Source organism: Saccoglossus kowalevskii, chromosome 5 (assembly GCF_978046115.1).
Source record: "Saccoglossus kowalevskii chromosome 5, keSacKowa6.1, whole genome shotgun sequence".
NCBI classification, from domain to species: Eukaryota; Metazoa; Hemichordata; class Enteropneusta; family Harrimaniidae; genus Saccoglossus; species Saccoglossus kowalevskii.
This window is the reverse complement of record NC_140645.1, coordinates 38,685,970-38,703,238: the sequence shown is the minus strand read 5'-3', so window position 1 is coordinate 38,703,238 and position 17,269 is coordinate 38,685,970. Positions and strand designations below refer to the sequence as shown.

The 17,269-nt window shown below is 40.0% G+C and overlaps 1 protein-coding gene across 1 annotated transcript; it reads right to left on the bottom strand.

Moving 5' to 3' along the window:
* Nucleotides 1-510: 510 nt before the first annotated feature.
* LOC144344621 (uncharacterized) lies at nucleotides 511-16,291 on the bottom strand. The gene is made up of 5 exons (XM_085499704.1): nucleotides 16,030-16,291; nucleotides 12,442-13,142; nucleotides 12,031-12,118; nucleotides 11,380-11,518; nucleotides 511-1,186 (listed from the first exon to the last, which is right to left on the bottom strand). Exons 1-5 carry the CDS (start codon nucleotides 16,210-16,212, stop codon nucleotides 1,065-1,067), a joined length of 1,233 nt encoding a protein of 410 aa, XP_085355830.1. The 5' UTR covers nucleotides 16,213-16,291; the 3' UTR covers nucleotides 511-1,064.
* Nucleotides 16,292-17,269: the final 978 nt, after the last annotated feature.

The window sequence follows — 17,269 nt, the reverse complement described above, 5'->3', positions numbered from 1 at the left end:
AGACGAGATATTCCCCCCTTACACGTGTGGAGAACCCAGAGGAGAAGAATTTTCCCCTGATACAAGTCTTTAGACCACATTCAGTTTAAGAATCCACTCTCCATGTCAGGATTCAATTGACATAAATGTTGATCCGTGTAGTCACAAAACATGGCTTGGAGTATCAAGACTTATTTTCTATATCGTCTAAAGACGGATACACAGAGTAGACGCTTATAATTCATGTAATGTAAACTGAAAGAAATATTCAGTTGATAGGAGAATATTATTATTCTATGACACTTTAGGCTGAATAGTTACTATCAACTCTGTTTCATCAAGTCCGCCAGCAAACTATTAAACTGACTGGACAGTTAAGTAAATATAAGATAAATTATTACTATTTTAATATGAAACTTCAACTGAGTTTAGGTTTAAAAAAAAGAGTTTTTCTAATTTCAAAGAACTCGTTAAGTGAAATAAGTTGCTTTCAAAACGATAATGGCATCCACATTTTGAGTACCTGTAAAGTTTTAGTTTTATCTTTTAATTAATTTGTTAAAAAAGAAGTTTACACATTAAGTAGACGAGCTCACTACTGCTCCTAAGAATATGCTGCATAGAAAGTACTATTATTTTTTGAGTTACTTATATTATTATCCAGCAAAATGTGAGTATCACTTATAATATATAGGCCCATAGGCAGTATATAGATTGTGTCTCAAAAACTAAATTCACATGTTTGATCTTGTAGGATCCTGAATGAAGTAAAGCTCAAACAAATAGTCATTGTATGAGTTCATAGTAGCCGCTACTTCTTCCAGTCCAGTCATTAATGTCCTTTTCTATATGGTGCGTTTATTTCGATTTGAACCATTGTCATTCAGTTATTGTTCTACATATAATGCCGAATTTTAATCGGCAATCGGGCAATGATATAATTATCACAAGATTACATTGAAGTTCGTGACAAGATGACGAGTGATCTTATGAACTTTCAATTATAATTCCAGCCTCGTTTAATCCAATTTGATATTTAATTTGTATTCTTTAAATTACAAATTAAATGTAGAAATTTGTAAATATTAAAGTTCTTCTTGTGTCAATAAATCTTGCAATATGTAGCTTTTCCTTCCTTTTGTCATCCTCAAGGCAAAAATGAATCCAGACCAGTTACGATGGTCATTACCAATGAATACATCTGCGTCTGGAACAAAATGACAGACTGTTATTACACATTCAAATGTATGTATGTATGTATTTGCATACGGACGTGTTTGAGCTGAGCTCCTTCCGAATTGGTCGTTTTCGCCGTTTTGCAAGCTAAGTTTACCTCAATTTGTCAACAAGTGTCTATACAAGTACTCTGTGGTTCTACTGGTACGTTGCTTTTGGTTCTTGGGCATATTTTTGCCGTTCTTTTACTTGTTTTTACATCGTGGGTCTTTTCAGACCCGCGAGTACATCCATCCAATATGGCCGCCACCTCGGCGAGCCTTTCACGTGGCAATCCCTTTGCGGGTTTAACTCGTAAACATGGCCTGAAGTGTGAATCTGTTGCTGGTGTTGGCATTGAAGTGTATGTTCGCGCAATTTCTGATATGCTTGGGCCGAAACATGTTGTAGCGGCGTCACGGGTTAATGGCAGTGTGATCGTTTTTTTGGACTCATTGGAGGCAGTCGAGGAGGTCTGTGCTGCTGGGATAAGTTCAATTGGTGATTTTTTTATTTATGTTCAACCACTTGTGAAACCTGCGACCAAGGTCGTACTGTCGGGAGTTCCTCCCTTTATACCTAGTCATGTTTTACAGGACGAGTTAAAACGATACGGACGTGTTGTGAGCACGGTTCGCTTAATACCATTGGGATGTAAAAATCCAGACTTGAAACATGTTAAGTCTTTTCGTATACAAGTCTACATGTTGTGTGAAGATAAACTGGAAGGTGTCATTAATGTTGTGTACGAGGAGAGGTCATATCGTATTTATTTGTCTACAGATGAGATCACTTGCTATAAATGTCACAAACAAGGGCATGTTCAGCGTAACTGCCGTGACAATATTGCACTCACATCACAAAATAACCAAAAGCTATCTACTGATGACTATGTCAATACAAACTCTGAAACTAATACACATAGCGCGGAAAACACGCTGTCACTAACTGACTAAAACAATGAAAATGAAATGAATGTTGATGAAACTGAGTCGCATGCACCGTCACCAACTGATCTACGTAAAGATAACGATCTACCCACTTCAAAAAATGATATAAATGACACTCAATTAAATGACAACAAGATATCTAACATGATTAGCGTGAAACGCAAACTTTCTAAAGATGAATCAAATACTGATCAAACCGCCATGTGTACTGACACTGTAAATGCAAATAAACCTGACCTAAATAACGTAAACAATGAAAACAATACACCCACGCTAACACCTGCTGACATTGACTCTAATGCAATCAATGTTGATGACCTAAGTCAAAACACACCTGTTAACCCGATCAATTCTAATAGCATACCTATTTTAAATCATACTAATGAGGAGAAGGTACGAACCCCTCCCTCTTCTATGGAGAGTTACACTTCGTTTACTCTCCCCGGGGACTCGCAAGAACCAATGTCTTTTGATTTTGATGTTAATAAACCTTCTGAACCAGTCTATATGACGGGTGATAGAGATGATGCAGAGTCAGTGACGTCAGAAATGTCTGAGCTATCTCAGCTTTCACAAGACGAATCTTCAAAAGAATCAGAAAAACTTCTCTCTCACGAATCATTGATGACATTCCTGGAAGAATCATACAATTCAAGAAAATTGGTGGAGCAGGCTACCCTTTTTTGTGCTGATTTCAGACTTTTAATTAAGTCACTGAACCACCTACGCAAACATATTGACGTTCCTAGTAAAGAAAAAATACGGATACAGAGACTGACATCAAGACTTGCAAAGCACTACAAAGAAAATAAATTGAAATATGCGAAAGCTGACCAGAGTAAATGTGACGACACACATGGAAAGGCCAGTGACGATATGATAAACAAGCGACGTGGTATTGTTACCCAACAGGTTAAAAAAACGAAAAATAAATGAATTGTTGTATAATGAACCTCTGGTTGATATCTTGTATCTATGTTATACTTGGTTGTTTTTTTGCTCATTTCAATGGCGAATTTTTCCGCTGTCACATGGAATGTACACGGTTGTCGTGACTCCTTAAAGCGATATCAGCTCTTTGAACTTTTAAAAATGAATCATTTTAGTGATTTCCACTTTCTACAGGAAACACACACTATTGTTTCGGATGAACCTCAATGGCAGGTGGTTTGCAGGGCTCCAGTTTTATTTTCACATGGTTCTAAACATTCAGCAGGTGTTGCGATACTAATAAATCCATGTTCCAATATTGATGTTCTGAGCTCTCAGGACGTTGTTCCAGGGCGGTTGCTACATGCACATGTGAACGTTGATGGCGCCCCAGTTCATCTAATAAATGTATATACTCCGACGGATGGAACGGAGCGATTAACTTTCTTTAAATTGCTGAAACAATTGCTTAATAGAATATATCAAGATCCCGTCATTCTGGGCGGCGATTTCAATTGCACTATAAATCCAAATATTGACAGGCCTAACAGTGCTGAACCACACACACCATCTTCAAACTTTCTCTCAAATCTAACTGCGCGATTCAAACTTATTGATGCTTGGCGCCATGTCAATGCGAACGCCCGAGAATACACTTGGATAAGAAATCAAAATAAATCACGTATTGATACTTTTTTCATATCTAAATCCCTCACACAGCGAATTAAATACACGTCAATCGAGCCGCATTTCAACCTCTCTGATCACTGTATTGTCAAACTGTGTCTGTCGTTCAAACGTGTCAATAACCGTAATCCCTCCTGGTGTTTCAACACCAGCTTACTTTATGACGAGGAGTACTGTCAAATACTATATGATTATTGGTTGCTATGGCGTAATGAACAGCCACGTTTCAACTCTTTGCAAATGTGGTGGGATGTTGGGAAGGTTAAAATTAAAGAACTTACTAAGCAATATACAGCAAAACTTAGTAATAGTTACAAACAAACTAAATACACACTCAGTAAAGAAATAGCACACCTTGAACAAAACTCACATAACACTCCACCAATGACTACAGAATTAAATGACAAAAAAGCGCTACTAGAAAACCTGTTTCAAACCGAAACTAAAGGGGCCGCAATCAGGTCCCGGCACAAAATCCTGAATGAGAACGATGCGCCAACAGCGTTCTTTTTTGACATTGAAAGACACAAAGGTACCAGAAAGGTCATGACCCAGTTGCAGCGTACAGACGGAACTGTAACTGAAAATCAAGGCGAAATGCGACAACTGGCTAACAATTTTTATACTTCACTGTTCTCTCCTGACCCCGTTTCAATGGACTGCCGTAACAAAATACTCTCAGATCTTCCCAGACTTGATAATAATCTTAGAGACAATTGCGATGCGCCATTGTTATATGATGAACTCACAAGTGCAGTTAAACTTCTGGTCACTGATTGGACCAGATCTATATAATGTTTTTAAAGCCTCCATAGAGGACGGTATTCTGCCTTTGTCTTGTCGGCGGGCTATGATAACTCTCCTTCCAAAAAAAGGAAATAATTCTTTGTTGAAAAACTGGAGACCAGTAAGCCTTTTATGTGCCGATTACAAGGTTTTGACCAAAGCTATTTCACTCAGGTTAAAATGTGTAGTGGGTAACATTATTCACACTGATCAAACGTACTGTGTTCTGGGTCGACAGATTTCTGATAACATAAACCTACTACGTGACGTCATAACATACTCAAATGAAAACAATATCTCACTCGGCATTGTCTCTCTTGACCAGGAGAAGGCGTTTGATCGTATTCATCACAATTATCTTTTTAGTACACTGCAGGCTTTTGGATTTGGGGAACAGTTCGTCAAATACATTCAGCTCATTTATTCCGATACACAAAGTCTCGTACGTATCAACAATAGCCTCACAAATCAAATCCCTTTTTCACGTGGAATACGACAAGGCTGCTCTCTATCAGGTCAACTTTATTCATTGGCCATAGAACCGTTACTTCATAAAGTCAGAACCCAGAGTCAAATCCAAGGTGTGAAAATACGTAACTCGTGTGGCAAAAGTGTTAATCTGACTGCCTATGCAGATGATGTGAGTTTCTTTCTCACAAAAAATAGTGATTTTGACAAACTTGAAGAGTGGCTGCACATCTACGAACGTGCTAGCAATTCCCGTGTTAATTACGGGAAATCGCAAGGTTTATGGGTCGGAAAATGGAAAACAAGAACCGACAGACCAATGTGTATAACCTGGAACAATAACGGTTTGAAAATCTTGGGCGCTTTTCTTGGAAATAATCAGGTATTCTTAGATAAAAACTGGGAAAACTTAATCGAAAAAGTTGAATCAAAACTCGAATGGTGGACAAAATACGCCCCTGCCATGTCTTATAGAGGGCGCGCTTTAGTTGTGAACCAATTAATAGCATCAAAACTTTTACACCGATTTGTTTGTCTTTGTCCACCAAAGGAAAAAATTGATCAACTTCAACAAATGTTTCTGAATTTCTTTCGGCAAGGTCGCCATTGGGTTACTGCCGAAACGGTTTACTTGCCCATATGTGAAGGTGGTCAAGGTTTGATACACTTGCCCACACGTATTGCTACTTTCCGTATTCAGTTCATTCAAAGGTATTTGTATGCTAATTTGAAACACTCTAGTTTCTCATTCACGGAATATTTTCTCAGGCAGGTACATGGTTTGAATTATGATAAACAGCTATTTATCACACGTCTTAACAAACCCATCGTTGGCCTTCCAGCATTTTATCATGACATTCTTAAGACCTGGTTCTCTCTTACAACATTAAGAAAAGACAAACCATCCACATTTGTGGAAGTGTGTGCAGAACCATTGTTTAATAACCCACTGGTCTTGCATCCAATTCAAAACACACCACTTAATTTGTTACATTTCCGTGAAGCTGGCATTACCAAAGTTGTTGACCTGATAGGTTACGGTAATACTAATTGGCTACAAGTTGATGATTTACATGAAATAGTACCCATATATTCAAAGAGACTGCTTGGTATGGCCCTTGATGTGACACACCGAGCCATACCAACTCCTTGGAAACACATTATCAACAATCACAATACGAGTGAAATACAAATATCTGACAGAAACTACTCACTTGAGCTAATCTTTAATGATGAACTCAACGACATTCTTTTAAATTGTCCGTTATACAAATTTGACAAAGGACGTATCTATAAATTTCTCATATCAACAAGAAAATTGTCAAAAGCAACTACACACAGTGATAATGTCTGGAGAGATGTTCTGTCTCTCAACCCTGCCGACAAACCGAACTTTACTGATTGCTACCTCCTTCCGACCACAAAAAAGGACGGTGACCTGCAGTGGCGTCTCTTGCATGCAGCATATCCTACAGGTGGTTATTTACAAAAAAGTTCATTTATAGTAAAATTACGAGTTCATAAAAACGGTAAAATCGATAATGATAGGTTGTTATTTCATCAGATATTCTCGTATTTGCAGGTTCATGCCATCTGCAGCAGCTAGGACGTCGTTGAAACACCATAGAGCTTCAAATCCGGTACGACATTTTGCCAGTAGATGGTAATTGTGCTCGTTCTTTATCCTGGATCTGATACGGCCTTTAAAACATTGCAGCACATCTGTATCAGCTAAGTCCTTGATTTTATTGTAGCGCGTTATATGAATAGCTGCTTTAATATTTCCAACAATAAAGCATAGGAGGCGTTGTTGTGGCGACACTTTTCTTGACTTCCTAGGTGATCCCAGAATATAGTGTGACAACGGAAGTAGTCGCACATCCAGCAATTGAGAAATTAGTGTATTAAGGAGAATAAAAACAGGTACGAGTCATTGACAATCAATAAATATATGCACCAGGTCATCTTTTTCTCTACAAAAGGGGCAAAGGTCTGAATCTTGGAAACCAGTTTTGAGCAGAAAGCCTCCAGTGGGATAGGCACCATGTAGAATTCGCCATGACAAGTCCCCGTCTTTTTTTGTAAGTGGCGGCAAATAACACTCTAAAAAGTTGGGTTTTTCCTGTGGACTCAGAGAGAGGAGATCGTGCCACCTCGAAGTACCGACGTCACTCGCCCAAAGTCTCACACGCGGAACCACATGGATATTTTGACGAGTTTTCAGATGGGGATGAAGACGACCAAGCCGAGTTAGCTATTTTGCAGCGCCGGAAACAATCCTTGTTGGCGAGAATCGCGAAGCAAAAATTACAGGCAGAAATCTCCCAGTTAGAAATAGAATTCAAAAGTTGTTCCTTGAGCGCACATCCACCAACCACAGGCCTATCATCCACGCGCCAACAGGGCACATCGCCTTCTGATCACCAAATCTCTGACATTTCACTAGCGGAACTTCGCAAAATGACGAATCTCCGATCGCAGGTTGATCACGATTTTTCACCATACTTCAACGCCATTGGAGCGAACAAAGGACACGAGGCTGAGAACAAAAGACCAGCCGGTGAGTACATTATTCGCGACAGTCTCGTTAATTCCCCCTGGCGTCACGCCGGGAAAAAGTTGCCTGGTTTGAAATCTTCAGAACAGTTTGTTCCATCATTCTTTTATTCACATGAACTGAAATACGACGACTTATCACTTGAACAATTTCTACAGGGCTACACGCTCTTACTGCAGGACCCATCCATGTCCAAAGCAGAACAAAAGGGCCGGTTACGTCTCCTGCACGATTTGTTTGTTAAACTACCATTGTACAAATGGCCCATTGTCCGGAGCTATCACGCGGCAGTGGCTCGTTTAATCGATGATAACAGACGTACATGGGACAGCGATTACTCAGACGTTAAAGAACTGTTTTTCGATTTCTCAGCCAACAAGTTGAAATCAGTCACCCAGAAACGGACGACAAACAACGGCAACAGAAATACCTCCAACGCGGACGATTCGCCCGTATTAGTGTGCACAGCTTTCAACGAGAAAGGTTCTTGCTCAGATATCCTACAGTTGACTCCATGTTAGATCGCATCCGTATACTTGGTTCCGGTTGCCTCCTTTACAAACGAGACCTCAGCAGGGCATACCGTCAACTTCGCGTGGATCCGAGAGACTACCACCTTCTCGGCTATTCTTGGAAAGGGAAATACTACTTTGACGTTTCACCACCTTTCGGGTTACGCAAAGCGGCCTTAATGTGTCAACGGTCAACCAACGCAGTGCGTCACATCCTACGCAACCAAGGGCACGAGGTGATCAATTATATCGACGATTTCGGCAGAGCCGAGTTACCAATCAACGCTACTGCGGCTTTTGAGAGTCTAGGGAATCTGCTAAACGAGCTCGGCCTTCAAGAATCCGTGGCTAAAGCATGTGCTCCTGCTACTAGTATGACTTTTCTCGGTTCTGAATTTGACACAGTCAACATGACCATTGCCGTACCTGCCACGAAAATCACTCAAATTCATGAGGAGCTATCCAACTGGGACAATCGCTCACCTTGTTCCCGCACAGAATTACAAAGTCTCATCGGTCTCTTGTCCTATGTCTCGAATTGCGTTCGCCGGGTCGCTTGTTTATTTCCCGCATGCTGTCCACGCTTCGCACATTCACTGCTAAACATTCCCGCACCCGTATCAAAGCAGAGTTTCGCAAAGACCTCTTATGGTGGAAGACGTTTTTACATGACTATAACGGCGTTTCTATCATACACACCCAACCTTGGTCCCCGCCAGACACTGTCGTGTGTACAGACGCATGCCTTTCAGGCTGCAGCGGCGTCTCAGTTACCCAGTTCTTCCGCTCTCCTTTCCCACAACACATCATCAACATGGGTTTGTCTATTAATGCATTGGAATTGCTTGCAGTCGTGGTTGCACTCAAGCTCTGGTCCCATACTTGGCGCGGGCTTCGCTTGCAAATAACCTCTGACAACACTACAACGGTTGCATTGATCAACTCTCATCGTACCCATTCAGATTTCGAACTCAGCTGTTTGTGGGAGATCGCATACTTCCAAGCACGTTTCAAATTCAATCTCTGGGCTATACACATCCCCGGTTGGAGCAATGTTGCGGACGCTCCAAGCCGTTCACATTTATCTGGCATTTACAAGTCTCGTGTGGAAGAGTTACAGTCAAACTTTGGCATCTCAGAAGTTGTTGTACCTCAGGAAACGTTCCAGTTTATTCATCCTTGGTAACTTGTAGCCTTTCTTTTTTGCTTCTGCAGGTAGTCAACAAGCTCCGCTCACCGATCTGGACCACCAGGCGTCCCGCTCACTCCACTCAGCTTTTGCTTCTGGTTCATTGCACAACATTACAACTCAATGGCGTGCATTCTTCCTCTTCTGCCGTTTCTTTTGCATCCAGCCAGTTCCGGCCACAACACAAATGATTATTCGCTACACACAGTTCCTCGCCCGCTCGTTTTCAAGCACAGCATCTATCCGCAACTACCTCAACGGCATTCGGCTGCTGCATCTTTTCATCACCGAGACCCCACCTTCACTCGACTCATTCGAAGTGCGCCTTGTCCTCCGGGGAATACAGCATATAACAGCGCACCAGCCTCGCTGCAAGTTGCCTATCACACCGGATATCCTTCTTGGAATTCATCGTCTCTTGGACTTTAAATGCCCGCTGCACGTTACGCTGTGGTCCGCTTTCCTCATCGCATTTTTTTCGTTCCTGCGTAAGTCCAACTTGGTGCCCCCTTCAGATACAGCTTATGACCTTCGCATTCATCTCTCGCGGGGCAGCGTTGGATACAACACCACAGGTATGATCAATAGTATCACATAGTCCAAAACCTTACAGTTCGGCGAACGGGTTCTGCACATTCCCATCCTGGCTATCCCTGGCTCCACCCTCTGCCCAGTATCAGCCTACAAGCAGATGGTGGACATGTTGCGAGCACCTTCAGAAGCTCCCCTGTTCCTTGCGCCGTCATCTACCGGCAGACTGCATCCTTTGACCTACCAGTCTTTTGTTCGACATCTGCGATCATTGCTCAGCTCCACAGGGCACAGCTTTTGTCGCGGAGGTGCCTCCTTCGCATTTCAGTCGGGTGCAGACCCTAAAGCAATTAAAGCGCAAGGCAACTGGCATTCACAAGCTTACCTGCTCTACACGGAATCTTCATTCGGTCGTCGCCTCAGGACGGCATCATGCGTTCGCGCTGCTATCAAGTCTGGCCAAGTCGATCTGACACTTTGAACATTTGCTTTTGGCGGCTTTCATTTTTGGCCTTTTAATGCTGTATTTCACTGTATGCCAGAAATGTAATTTTAGATTCAACAGAATTAAACTAACTTTTTATTTTCTTTTGCCGCCAATTCGCTTGAGTCGGGTTCGTTCTTTGCCAGTGAATAATTGTTGTATTTTATAGGCAGTTCAAAATTGTTAATTATTCATTTGCATACTTTTCATTTGCATAGCTTCGTTTGTTTGTTTCATTTCTCCACTGCGCATGATTCTTGTAGCCAATTTGCTTCGTTCTGTTTACATGCACTGTTTACATCGCACGCTGTTCGTGCCCAGTCATTTCTGTTCGGGTTATTTTCACCCACCCACCCACCAATTTTTTTTTTCACGCAGTCATGCCAGCTCGCTTTTCTGTCATTTTGTATTAGTATCACGCTTTGTTTTGTTTCGTTCTTGTTTTTGAGTGCTTTTTATCGTTTTGTCACAGTTCTGTTTTTGCCATTTAATGCTGTATTTCACTGTATGCCAGAAATGTAATTTTAGATTCAACAGAATTAAACTAACTTTTTATTTTATTTTGCCGCCAATTCGCTTGAGTCGGATTCGTTCTTTGCCAGTGAATAATTATGGTGCACTAAACTAGTTAGGTCTTGGCACAGAAGCTAATAATGTTGTGTTGATTAAATCACGCAATCATAATATTATAGATATAAACCAATAACTATGCAGGAAATATTCAGAAGTTGTTTTGTGGTTCCAGAATATCAAATTTAAAACTAATAAATGTCATCATAATTATTAGAATGTGTGCAATGTCAATGAGGTGGGAACAGTTTGCATACAACAGACAAACATTACAATATTGGATTCGAAATCACGATCACGACAATCTACCAACCTATCCATGCTCATTGCGTATATAACCACCATCCCGGTGTTGAGAGACGGTGATATAACTATGTAGTCATGGTTTGTATGATTGACCTCGGGGCATGCGCATCTGTCCCGTTTTTTATTCACTGTGAAATTGCATTAATCGTTCACTTCACTCTAATTGTAATTTCACTGTGGGATTAGGTTATAATCTTGAGTTCTGCTAAACTTACTGATTGAAATTTCTTGCTCGATTAACGACCATAAATATCTCTCTTTTGCAAATACACTATCTGTTAGACCAACCATGGCTACGGCATTCCTGTATGTAAACACACGGTGTGCAAGACGACGTAAGGCGATGTCGGCACTCTGTTAAAATAAATGGAGTATTATTGATCAAACATTAATTCGTTACTTTATGACGAATGTGTCGTGACTATCACATTAACCTCACATACAGTATACAATCATTAATGTTTTACTCTACTATACCCAAACATACAAAATAGAAGAATTTGACAATCTGCGTCTGATTTGCTTCAATATATCCATATTCCTACTTATGGATGGAAACGTGTTTGGAGGTGCTTGACATTTAACTGTCATAAAAATCTAACTGGGTCTTGCGGGTCACATGTGTATAAAGTTTGAAGGCAATAGTTATTTTCTTTGAAAATCTATTGATAACATTCGTAAACATATATTGTGACTTTGACAGTTTGTTTCTAAAATATAACCATAATACATTGCGATTAGGTATTTCAATGTGCTAACTATTTTTCCTCTCGAGATATATTGCGAAGATACACACACGCACGCCGCACATATACGCACACATGCACGCAAGTAATAAAGTACAATTCAAAGCAATAAGTATGTACCTCTGTCAAGTGTTCCGGGTGCCCAATATAAGCACAGGTCAAATTGTGACGTTTCATTATTTTGTCAATCACTGTTATAACAGACTCCCTGCAATTATATATATATGACATATATTTAGAAACAGACAAACGGCAAGTATAGAAAGACACGTGTGAAAATCATATTACAGTCAGTAAGGTACACATTGTGTTTCCATTCTGTGTAATGCTTTATCCAATACAAATCTCTAAAACTAAAAACAAATAATAATAAAGCGATTTTTCGGGAATCTAATTCATATCTAATATTACGCATGTTAATGTTAATGTTAGAGCATACGTTTACTTTTAAACTTACTCATAATACATGTACAGAGGTGAATTGTAACGAAGCTGTTGCCTCATATATCATTAACACAATATTATACTTACATTGGCCTGTCGGCGGTTGTCCATTGGATTGCTAAAAATGGTCCATAGTCACGTATATAATCTATTACCTCATTAGCTATATCCGTGATATACGATGCCACCTTGATATGTTTACTGACAACATGAGTAATGTTGTCATACGTCTCCCGGGATGCTATTTTATCAGTAAATAAGTTCACAAATTCTTTCGGTTTATACATACACACACACCTTTCGTTGTCTGCTGCATCGTAATGTTCTATAATTTCCTGTGGTGATGTAGGCGCTCGGGGAAGATCTGGAATGGTAATATCAAGCTTCCTCTCCCATTGTTCCCGTGCAAGTTCGTAATCCTTTTGGTAATTACCCTGTCGTACCAACTGAGGCTCAGACAACACATATTTAACGCGACCCCTACATTGTTTAGCAAACTCCTCCGGTGTAATCATGGGAACTATCTTTTGCAGCGTTGGTACGTCAAAGGTCTCATTAAAATTCCACCAAAATCTTTCTTCACCAGTTATTTTGTAGTAAAAGTTGGGAAATGGTATCATCACAATGGCTCTACGGTGATAAATTGCGTACACTACTGTTGCAATGAAGCTCATGTGATGGTAGCTAGGACCACCTAAGATTAAATTAAACATCGGAAGTAACAACTTCTGATCATTATGAACGAAAATCCTTCCTAAGCTCCAACTATTCTTTTTATCTTCGATTAACTGAATGTAGTATGACGATAACATGAAAAGAAATAAACAGTTAGGATAAGTATATGTTTTCACAATTACCAACAAATGCACGCAATTCTACACTGACAGAAAATCAATTAATTTTTATTATGTTGGATACAAATTATGAAACGAGGAGGTGCATAGAAAGTATTTTTATACATCCGTCGTTGTAACGCCGTCTGGAATGATTACGAGCGTAAGCGTAAGTCGTCTAATAATGAAACCAAACATGGCAGCCCGCAGGCAGGGTACATTTCACTTGCGCGTTTCATTGACGAAAAAGGCATGTAATAAACAATAAATTTCTTTGAACTAATATTATACAGAAATAAATGTTTATTAAATAAATATAAATCATATCATGTACAAATTGGCGCCACTAAATTCATTGCGTCGTCTGCCAATATGCAGGCAAAGTACATCAAGTTGCAGTGTACAGGGGCGGATCTAGGATTCTGGAATAGGAGGGCCGATAAGTTGGCCAAAGGCCAAGTTCGCGAGCGCCGACGGCGCGAAGCTCTTGCTGGTTGTTAAAAATAGGGGGCCGTGGCCCCCTCGAAATACAAAGACCGCCAAGTAAACAAAATACGAAACAAACATTTCTGCAAGAACAGCCTGAGAGTAATGAGAGATACACGAAATACCACTGCAAATACTCGATAACTACAGTATCTTCAACAATATTTCTTTAAAACCTCGAAGCAAAACATAGATCTTTAGGAACCAGATACATTAACATCTCGCAAGAGAAATATAGACAGGTACCTAAAAAACACGACTATCGTTGGACTATAATTCGAGGTATTGAGTTTACAAATCGCGGGAAATTCTGTCGGCGAAACGAAAGAGTTTGTAAAAAGAATAGGCCGAACAGAGCAGAATCTCTCACTACCAACTTCGAGAATGCAAATTCCTCGCTAAACACCGTCAGGCTCAACAACACAAAAGGCTTCGGCCTGAGGGGTCGGGACGAGCACTATAAATTGACATCGTGGAGATGCGATATTGAAACGGAACACCAATGGGAGGGAGTATCTTGAATATTTTGAGAGAGACACCAAAACACGACTTATCGTGTTATCGACTACAGTAAACGGCCTTCGGATAAACTATTGTTCCATCATTCTAAAGGCGGCGTGAATATCCTCATGAATCGTAAAGAAAATTACCGAAACGCCTGGTATTCCAGGGAGAAAAAACAAATCATTCGGGGAGGAAAACGACCATACACAATTTGGCTTCCGCGGGTGTTTCACCCAATCAAATCGTCCAAAGACTGCGCACATGAATGTCATGAATGTAAACACTATCAACCACTATGCCGTAGCAAACGAGAGCCAGCGGTCCGACATTCTAACATCCAGGCCAGTATCCAGAGGTCACCGGTACTTGTCAATAAACAAACTGGAGTACGCCCTCCAGAGGCGGCGGCACGAAATTTTGAAATTTCGAATTTTGTTTGGTGCCCCGTCACTGCCCTCGTACATCGCGTTTCAGATTAAAAGCGGTGAAAGAAACCCCAAGATTTGAAAGCTGACAGGCTAATAGGTGGCATGAAACCATCAGTCGTCGCCATGTTGTCGCTATGGACATGGGCATGAATTCCAGATAGAGGGCGTTTGTGCCACAAATTATATCGCTGTGCGTGTCCACACAAACTTTTGTTTAGAATTTAAGACCGAGCGCTGACAGTTTACGCCAGTGTAAAATTCGTCATGTTTACACCGGTGTAAACTGGTCACCTGATAAAAAGAACACCGTCGTAACAGTACGCGGTCGCATCGGCCTTCGCTGCGCGTTGCGGTATCCTCGTAATAACCTCATATTATCAATATACTAGCACGTGAATGTCATTGGACATATAAATTTTATAGATAAAATATCGGTAACAGTCAATTTATATAATTGTTCAATTTAGGTGGACATGGATGGTGATAATAATAAAAATATAAACACTGTACAATGCAAAGAATGTTGAATATAATAGATAAAAAATGTATGAGCCAAATATTGAAAACTGGCAACTCCTTCATTTTTTTTTTCTTTTGACTGTATGTGTTCCTATTGGTCTATGTGACATAATAGGAACGCAGATACTATATTGTACTGTTATTGAAAACATAATTGAAGCTGAAGGAAACATTTAAATGTTATTTATTAATGTTGATCATTGGGGATTACGTCCAGCCAGTGGCGTCTTTTTTTTATATAAATGTCGTCATTTGTATATTACAAACTCTCATTGCGTACCCTAATCAACGTGTAAGCTATAGATGAATTACGTAACATCATAACGGTGCACGAATCTTTCGCACACGCAGTGAATGAGTGAGGTACTCAATATAAGCACCACAATACCGTGTAGTATCATTATCGCTATAGCAACTACTAATACTCCCAGGGCTGATGCTCAATAATTTATAATTACATATATAGCACATGACAGGTTAGCTGCGGCAGCTTATTTGTTGTCATGACAATACGTGCCTGATAATTTATTCAATGTAAACTTTCTTGACTAAAACATGTTGAAATGAATTACTTGATATTTTCAATCAACCACAGTTACCATATCCATATATGTTGTTAGATTCAATGATATTGATATTACTATTTTAAGTTGAGAAAATGAAAGAATACATTGTATATTTACACAAGCTGTTACCAGATTCATTATATGTCAACACTGAGAACCGCCATCTTGCTTGCTTTACAGTTCGCTTATACATAATAACATGAATTATGTATATAAAATTGTATATACATTTATATTGTGTATATCAGAAGATGAAATCAACACAGAATATGAAAGCTCCTTACAAATACTAGTAAGTACTCTTGAGGTGCACGCAGAATAAAAAGAATATGTCCGTACCTCATGTCGTAGTGTTTCATTTTCCAAAGACTTTAACCATTTCTGCACATCAAAATTGTCCCTGGTCACGTGATGCCTGGGTGCAACATTCTCTACCTTCGTCACAAATATCAGGGCCAAGTAACAAGCTAAAATTGCCACCACAAAGAGTTTGCCGATACGAACGAACGCCTTTGGAATCATCGCCACAGTGACCGGTATAACATGCACACAATAGAATGAGTGCTAACTAACCAACACGTGCACCACGCCAATCTCGCATACACCAGGTGATGCATATGTAATGGATACAAAGTACCAGCCGTTTCCCCGATCTATGAGTCGATGTTTACTATATCGTATTATAAAAGGAAAGAATTTCTTATTTCGCCGGACAGAGTAAATTCTAAAATCTGTTTTTATGAACTAAACTAACTTTTTGAGTATCATTTTTTTTTAAATCGTATATTAATTTTAGGTTGCATAATGACTTGAAGTAACAGTCGCGTCCATATTAGATACAGCTTGCTGGTAAGGTGAAAACTAAATTGGTTTTAGGTATGTTCCCGTGGCAGCACTTCACGGCTGTGCACTGTGTGGTGTATATTGGTCCTTGCCATTGATCTTATGTACGAATATGTTTTTTTGCTAGTTATATATGTCTTTGTTATCTGCTGCATTATGTTCTTGAGGGCTTCTTTGACTACAGGGTCATGTGAGTAGTAACTTCAAAAAGTGGAAAAATTGAATAACGACTGTGACATGTTGACATATTGGACTACAGGGTCATACGAATAACGACTGTGACATGTTGACATTGGACTACAGGATCATACGAATAACGACTGTCATATGTTGACTGATTGGACTTACAGGATTATGGGGTTAACGACTGTGACATGTTGACCCCGGGGATCCGACTTAAAGAATGATCTGGTACGCATGTCTGTGAAAGAAAACGCGTTAAAAGGGTGTTGTTGTTTTTTTTTAAAGAAAAGCATGTTAACGCGCGTTACGCGTTTAGGGTTATCATTTCAGTCAAAATAGACAAAAAGGGTGTCTTTTTCTGGTACTGCCAACGTGATAAGGGTGGTTATTTTTTAAATGAGACTATCGTTTTTTCATTTCATTTTTCAATGATCGCAAAAATGAGGAAAACGTCCGGCCCCCTGGTTAACGACCCTCGATCACGGGCGATCACGGCATATGACCAACCCGTGCTTACACTGAAGGGTTTGAAAGCTCAAATATCGCGAGATCA